Genomic DNA, 9,085 nt, shown 5'->3' with positions numbered 1-9,085 from the left:
TATTTACGAGGTATAAAAAATATACCTTATTTCAACTAAAGAGAGTGAAGTATTTATTGAGGTGTATGAAGTCATTTTATTTATACCTAAGCTTGTTTTAAGGTTGCTTAAAGTACACTTCATATTAACTAGCTCACTTCCCAGAGTTCCGTGCGAGCCGGCAAATGACGTGTGTGTTGGCAATCGAAAGTCTATTCGCAATTCGGTAAGAGTGCTTGACATTTATTAATTTAGTTTTATCACTTTTAATCAAATATACTTCAATTTTCAAACTTATATTTTATTATTTTTGTTTTAAAGACCCCTACTCCTGATCTTAAATAATTTATGTTGGAGGATAGTCTTAGAAGCTATTGGTGTAAGCTTAGCAATAAGAGAGAACAATCGAAATATTTCTCGTCGCTGTTTTGGGTAACGCTACTGGTGAATCGTTACAGCAGGTTATGCACAGTATATTTTATTTTGCTTAAATGTATATGTTTCAACGTTGCAGTATGCAGGCTGATTAGTTGAGTAAAATGTTCATAATTTCTCTTATAAATAAATCATTGAAATAGATCTTTAAAATAGCAATTTTGCTTCGAAATTCTACTATGGCTGTATGCTTATCGTTTGCTTGGATGTCTGTTGCAAAGTTTATATTGTTGTTTATGAGTGAAAATATGTATAATACCACTGCATTTTAAATCTGATTTACATGCATATATATATATATATATATATATATATATATATATATATATATATATATATATATATATATATTCAAAATGAAAAATAATACAAAGAAAAATTAAAGACATATGAAAAAGGGGGAAATAATAAGTAAAAAAATAACAAACAACAGTTAGAAGAAAAAAAAAAAGATGAAATTTTATTTAAAAAACCGGTAAAAAAAAAGATATAATCTTTTCATCAGCCCACACGATTATATCCATAAAACAGAGTGCTTTTTGATATAGTATCAATAAAGCCAAAGCAAAATATATTAATACAATAGTGTGAGGAGCACTCAAAAAACTTTTTATAGAAATTACAGCAAATAAAATAGAACACTAAAAGTAAAAATAAGTCAAAATAACATGTAAAAACAGAAAATAAAATAAAAGAAAAAACATTAAAATTTTACTATAAAGCGAGTAGTGAAATCAGATCAACTTACATGGACAGAAATTTTTCAAGAATGATTTAATAATGTTTTCGCAGAAAGATTGCCAGATTACAAGATATGAAAACAAAAGCGCAAATTTAGTGTAACAAGAGGGTTTTAAAGTGTCGTTCTTACTGCACTGCTGAAGTGATTTGTTATTCTGTGCATTGATTTGTTAGTTACCAAGGATGGGCCCGAAAAGGATGTGCGCAAGGTAATATTATACTGGATAATTTTAAAAATTGACCATAAATAGTTTTAGAAAATAGATGTTTATTTAAGAAAAAATATAAAATAGAAAAAAGAACCATAAATTGCCTGTTTCGCAAATAATTTTAGCCACGGATTTGCACGAAATGGATTAGCGCATGGAAAAATTGTATAAATTAATAAAGAAATTTTTAGCAAACAATTTTACCCACGGATTTTTCCGAAATGGATTTGCACATGGAAAAATTGTATAGATTAACAAAGGAAATTATTTAGTAAAGGAATTTTTAGTAAATAATTTTAACCACGGATTTGCTCGAAATGCATTTGCCCCTGGAAAAATCATACAAATTAACAAAGCAATTATTTAGTAAATAATTTTGACAATGGATTTACCAGAAATGGATTTGCACATGGGAAAATTATAAAAATTAGCAAAAAATGCTTAGTAAATATATCCACAAAAATATACGATTAATTCAATGATTTTATATAAAATTTTATTACATTAGTTGGGTAACCATTGTTTTTTATCAAATTTTGAAAAAGTTTATCGATTTGTTTTTTGCATAAATAAATATTACTACATATTCTTTTAATTCTGTTCATTTCATTAAAGAGAGTATTTAAATAGATGCTCCAAGAAATATTAGAATTCCAAGTAATTAGTTTATTAATATTAAAATTAAAATCATTTCTTTTATCGTATAAATCAACATAGCAGATATTTTCAACTTTTATAATTCCCAAATCCAAAAAATTGAAACTAATATTATCATCATGATTAGGAAGTAAGATTAATTCCTCAGGGTACATATCATTCAATAAAATAGTAAAATCTTGGAAATTAAAGATAATTAAGTCATCAATATATCTAAAAACAAATTTAATACTAGGAGTATAATTTTTTTCATAATAATGCAAAAATAAGTTAGCTAAGGGAGATGAATAATTAGATCCTTGTGGTATTCCATTAATTTGAAGAAAAATATCCCTTCCATGGTAAAGATAATTACTAAAAAGACAAAAATTAATCAGAATTTCCCAATAATCAAAATCGCAACAAAGGACATTTTTAAAATCATAGCAATAATTCAAAAGGACATCTTTTAGTTTAGAAAGGGGAATGCTATTGAAAAGATCCTGGAAATCAAAAGTCGCAATAGAATTAATTTTATTATGTTTAATGAATTCTAAAATCGGTTGATTTTTAGTGATAATCCAAGAGAAACCTTCTTTAGAAATAATTTTATTTAAGTAGTTAGAGAAAGTGGTGCCAGGTTTAGTCAAATAAGTATTAGACCCACATGTGATAGTTCTAAATTTTACTGGAATTATATGAAATTTAGGACTGATAATTAAGTAAGGAAATTGCATAATTAATTCTTTAATTTTTCTTTGTTTTATTTTTCATTTTGAACTTATCTAATGGGTTCTGTTTACTTGCAGCTTAAGCGCAATAAATGAAACTTATTGTTTTTCTTAACTTTCTTCGTGTTTTCTTGTATTTATTTATTTATATATATATATATATATATATATATATATATATATATATATATATATATATATATATATATATATATATATATATATATATATATATATATATATATATATATATATATATATATATATATATATATATATATATATATATATATATATATATATATATATATATATATATTAACGACGTATTTAAATAGCAACCTCCTTTTATACCTTTAAAATATACCTCGTTTATACCTCATTTATACCTCGACTTTTTCATAAGGGTTATTGCAGTTCATTTACATCGCACTAGAGCTGCACAATGGACTTGTGGTGAACCACCTTCTCACCAGATGGCAGTGAACTCTGCTCGCCAGGTGGCAGTGCAAAACATTTCTCTCAGCCTTTTTATAAGATTGCAACATCTCTTGTGTTCAAAATTTAGTTTCCAGAATCTGGCAGCAGCTCAAAAAAACATTCATTCGGGCTTGCTGACCTGTGAACATACACCTCTTTTAAAAATGCTGCTGTCGTTAATCATGTCTGTCTTTTACATTGTAACTTAATATGATTTCTTCTTTTTTTAATTATTATTAAACTGTTGTGATTATTAATTTTATTGAATCAATTTATTTAATATTATTTAATCTAATCACCACAGATTGGTGACCTACTAAATGAAATTTAAAAGCAACCTTCAATATCTTTCTTCATCGGAGATTCTTTCAAAATGATTACTTTAAAATGATTACTATTCAAAATTTCTTCTCAAGATTAATAAAATCATCTATTTCTTTTAACGAAATAACATTTTTTTTAAATCAAAAATCGCGCGTTACTAATGGATATACCACGTGCAACAGGTGCTGAGCTGATTGGGTATGTAGTTTATTTTATGTTTCCCATTTGTTCTATATTTGTTTTTCTCTTGCACTCAAATTACGCGAATCTTTATTATTTCCTTAATGTAATTACGTTATTGTATATATACATATATATATATATATATATATATATATATATATATATATATATATATATATATATATATATATATATATATATATATATATATATATATATATATATATATATATATATATATATATATATATATATATATATATATATATTGAAATGTTTTAACGTAAGCAGGTGTGCATAAACAAATCTTCGAAAATAATTTTTCTTTCTTTAGTGTTTTATTCTTGATTATATTATATTTGTCTCATTATGGCTACGACTCCTCCTACAACCACCGCCGAAGCGCAAATTTCGCATGTTAGTGTTAAACCACCTCCATTTTGGAAACCCAATCCTACGCTTTGGTTTATCAGATTAGAAGCGCAGTTTAATCTTGCAAAAATAACTGTTGAAGAAACTAAATTTAATCACGTGGTAGCGGCACTAGACGCCGATGTGTTAACTTCCGTTAGCGATATTCTACTTAGTCCACCCCAGGATCATCCTTACGCGGCTTTAAAAAAACGCTTAATTGATTCTCACTCTGAAAGTGAATCATCTCGCATCCGCACACTATTGCAAGGGCTTGAACTCAGGGACCAACGTCCTTCGCAGTTACTCGCACGCATGCGCTCATTAGCTGGATCATCTGTTGGTGAGCCATTACTTAAATCGCTCTGGTTGGGCAGACTGCCCCACAACACTCAATCAATTCTCGCGGCTTTGAACCAAGAACTTAGCCAGTTGGCTGTTGTTGCCGACAAGATTCACGAAACGTGCAACCCGCATTCCGTTAACGCAGCAAGCGTCGTTAAGCCCCAAACTACATGCGATATGGAGGCACAAATAGCACAGCTATCTAGGCAGCTTAGTGAATTAACAGCGTTGGTTCATCGGCAGAATGATCCACAAAACCAGCGCAACAAACATGTTAGAAGGCGGAGCAATTCCCAAAGATTCAAACAATTTAAAGAACCAATAAATGGACAGTGTTTTTATCTCACCAATTTCGGTATTAAAGCAAAAAAAATGCACCCCACCTTGTTCTTTTCCCCACACATCGGAAAACTAGGTCGGCGATCGTCCACCGGCCAAAACGGCGACCGCCTTTTGCAACGCGTTATGTTGGCCGATTCTTCTTCAAATATGACTTTCTGAATCAACACAGGTGCAGATATTTCCGTTTTGCCAAAAACTTATGCTTCTAACGCGAAATTACAAAATGATATCACTTTATTTGCCGCTAATGGCACTATTATTCCAACTTACGGCACGAAACGGATAGCATTAGATTTTAATCTGCGACGGCAATTCATTTGGTCCTTTGTAATTGCTGACGTACGCCAACCAATTATCGGCAAAGATTTTTTAGAGCATTTTGATTTGTATGTCGACTGTAAAAATCACAGAATTATCGATGCGAAAACTATGATAGGTTCTAACGGCCAACCCCCTAAAATCAATTTCTTAGAATCCAATATATCCATTTTGATTGGTAAAACTCAGTATCATAATATTTTTAAACAATATCCCGAATTACTTAATCCTTCACAACCAATCCCGACTAATCTCTCAAACCAAGTTTTGCATCATATTGAAACTGAAGGGCCCCCTGTATTTTCAAAACCCCGCGGTCTCGCGCCAAAAATTTTAGAAGCAGTTCGTAAAGAATTCGAATATCTTATGTCACTTGGCGTTCTTCGCCCATCAAAAAGCCCCTGGGCTAGTCCCCTCCAAGTAGTTAAAAAGTCAATCGGAGATTTCCGACCTTGCGGCGATTATCGGAAACTTAATTCTGTAACCGTCCCTGATCGCTATCCGGTCCCTCACATTCAAGACTGTACGCAAAATCTTCACGGTAAAACAATATTTTCCACTGTTGATCTCGCTAGGGCTTACCATCAAATAAAAATCAACCCAGCAGACATCCCTAAAACCGCGATAACTACACCGTTCGGTATTTTCGAATACACTGCTATGCCGTTCGGACTCCGTAATAACGGACAAACATTTCAGAGACACATTCATCAAGTGTTATCAAATCTCCCTTTTTGTTTCCCATATTTTGACGATATTCTTATAGCTTCATCTTCCGAAACTGAACACATTGAACATTTACACCAAGTTTTCTCCCGTTTAAGAGAATACGGCCTTAAACTAAATCCCGATAAATGCGTGTTAGGAAAAACATCAGTTAAGTTTTTGGGTTGTCTTATTACTGCTGAAGGCATTAAACCACTTCCCGATAAAGTTGAATCAATATGTAATTTTCCGAAACCTGATACCATTATGGAACTTCGGCGTTTCTTGGCAATGCTCAACTTTTATAGACGTTTTTTAGCGAATGTAGCTGAACTTCAAGATCCTCTTAATAAAATGCTTTCAAACTGTAAGAAAAACGATAAACGTCCCGTACCTTGGAATCAGGAAACTGAACTCGCATTTTCGAAATGTAAATCCGCGCTAGCTCACGCTACAACTCTTGCGTATCCCGTTCCTGACCAACAAATTAGTCTCATGGTTGATGCTTCTTCCGCTGCAGTTGGAGCAGTTTTAAATTGTTCAACCCCCGACGGGTTCAAACCGTTAGCATTTTTCTCCCGTAAACTGAGTGCAACAGAAACCAAATATAGTACTTACGACAGGGAACTTCTAGCTATCTACACTTCAATTAAACATTTTCGGCACCAGCTAGAAGGACAAAATTTTATTATATTTACCGATCATCGTCCCTTAACTTTTGCATTTACAAAAAATTCTGACTCTTGCTCCCCACGACAGCTCAGACACCTCGATTTCATTTCTCAATTCTGTACAGACATTCGGCATATATCCGGTTCTGAAAATGTCGTTGCTGTTGCTTTATCTCGAATCTCTGAGTTAAAAGTCCTGACATTTGAGGATCTAGCCATAGCGCAGGAAACTGACACCGAGCTGCAAAACTTGTTGAAAAACAAGGAAAACTCGCTTCAGCTGAAAGTCGTCACCAAAACAAGCCAATTGAAACTTTGGTGCAACATTGAAAAAGACAAGCTGCGTCCCTTCGTTTCTGTTGCCTTCAGAAAATTAGTCTTCGACCAGCTGCATAACCTGTCTAACCCTGGCATCCGAGCTACCAAGAAGCTGATTCTAGATCGCTACGTGTGGCCATCAATTGCAAAAGATGTTGTCACTTGGACTTGGGCTTGTGTGGACTGCCAGAAATCTAAAATCCGTAAACATATCCGTAGTCCGATACAACCTTTTGTTTAGCCATCTCGTCGATTCGACCACGTCCACGTAGACCTCGTTGGACCCCTGCCACCTTCTGAAGGCTTCTCATATCTCCTTACCTGCATCGACCGTTTTTCAAGGTGGGCAGAAGCCATTCCTGTGGGTGACATAACAGCTGAGACTGTGGCACGCGCATTTGTGTCACAGTGGGTGTCCAGATTCGGTGTTCCATCTATCATCACAACGGACCAAGGGAGACAATTCCAGTCTTCCCTTTTTACATCTTTAACAAGATTGCTTGGGGTTAAACATATTAGAACTACCCCCTACCACCCTGTCAGCAATGGCATGGTAGAGCGTTTTCATCGCTCGCTCAAGCAATCTCTCAAGTGCCACAACAAACTTAAATGGACTGAATCCCTACCTATAGCTCTCCTGGGATTACGCTCTGCATTCAAAGAGGACTTAAAGTGCACCTCTGCCGAACTTGTCTACGGTATGACACTTCGTCTCCCAGGTGAATTCCTAGCTCCTACATCAAATAGTGACGAATCTCACCCGTCCGTGTTTGTTAATCAACTGAAGAACATGATGCCGTCCATAGCTCCAACCCCAGCATCATCACACAGCGAGCCAGGCTCGTTTGTCCACCCTTCCCTTGCGAGCTACACCCATGTTTTTGTCCGTCATGGTGTTGTTAAGAAACCACTCCAAACCCCCTATGACGGGCTTTTTCAAGTCATAGACAGAGCTGAAAAATTCTTAACCATCTCCATCAACAACAAACCGACAACTATTAGTATTGACCGTTTAAAACCCAGTTTTTCTGTGAACTTCGACAAAACCAGCTCAACAGAAAGTGTTTCCAAAGCATCCGTTCCTATCTCCAGACCTCCTTCCCCAAAGCCAACTTCCAGCATGGTAAATGCTGAGACGAACACTGTTTTGCCAAAGACAAACGTGACTCGATCTGGGAGGAGGGTCCGTTTCAACTCCAAATATCTGTGACCTTAGTGCCAAGGCACTTGGGGGGGAGTACTGTGGTGAACCACCTTCTCACCAGATGGCAGTGAACTCTACTTGCCAGGTGGCAGTGCAAAACATTTCTCTCAACCTTTTTATAAGATGGCAACATCTCTTGTGTTCAAACTTTAGTTTCCAGAATCTGGCAGCAGCTCAAAAAAACATTCATTCGGGCTTGCTGACCGGTGAACATTCACCTCTTTTAAAAATGCTGCTGTCGTTAATCATGTCTGTCTTTTACATTGTAACTTAATATGATTTCTTCTTTTTTTAATTATTATTAAACTGTTGTGATTATTAATTTTATTGAATCAATTTATTTAATATTATTTAATCTAATCACCACAGACTATTGGCGACGGTCTGGGAATCATCCCTGAGGATGATCCGAAGACATGCCATCACAATTTTGACCCTCTGCTGGGAATGGCACCCCCGTTTCGGTAGCCCGACGACCTGCATGCGAGGTCACCCTCATGAAAAAATCGAGGTATATTTGAGGCATAAACGAGGTATATTTTAAAGGTATAAAGGAGGTTGTTATTTAAATACGTCGTAGAGGTTGAGAAGGGTGCAAATGAATACCTCAAAATCAATCTCAAATATTCCTTAAATATACCTCCAGAGGTATATATGTTTCAACCTGAGGTGTTTAATTTTACATCTGTGGAGAGGTTGATATTTACTACTTTAAAGTGTTTCATTTTCAACCTTAGGTTATTACTTATCAGCCTAAAGTATATTTTTTTACACTTGTGGAAGTATTTATTCAACAACCTAAGGTGTGTCATTTTACACTTCAGGTTATTATAAATCAACCTCAGGTGTATTTTGTTCGACTTCAGGTAATTATTTTTCAACCTCAGGTATCTAATTTTATGCTTGTCGAAGTATATATTTATCAACCTGTGGTGTGTCGTTTGGCACTGCTGGCCTCAACCATAATCAACCTCAGGTGATTATTTTTCAACCTCAGATATCTAATTTTATGTTTGTAGAGGTATATATTTATCAACCTGTGGCGTGTCGTTT

General features: G+C 34.2%; 1 protein-coding gene across 1 annotated transcript; it reads left to right on the top strand.

The window, feature by feature from the left end:
* The first annotated feature begins 4,087 nt into the window (after positions 1 to 4,087).
* LOC147801157 (uncharacterized) lies at positions 4,088 to 4,975 on the top strand. Its single transcript, XM_087155117.1, has one exon. The coding sequence runs from the start codon at positions 4,088 to 4,090 to the stop codon at positions 4,973 to 4,975; it is 888 nt and encodes a 295-aa protein (XP_087011243.1).
* The last annotated feature ends 4,110 nt before the right edge of the window (positions 4,976 to 9,085 follow it).

The sequence above is a fragment of the Parasteatoda tepidariorum genome, chromosome 11, assembly GCF_982258835.1.
Source record: "Parasteatoda tepidariorum strain Cologne lab strain chromosome 11, Ptep-v5.0, whole genome shotgun sequence".
Lineage (NCBI taxonomy): Eukaryota > Metazoa > Arthropoda > Arachnida > Araneae > Theridiidae > Parasteatoda > Parasteatoda tepidariorum.
The sequence above is the reverse complement of the archived record's forward strand: the minus strand, read 5'-3'. Positions and strand labels throughout refer to the sequence as shown.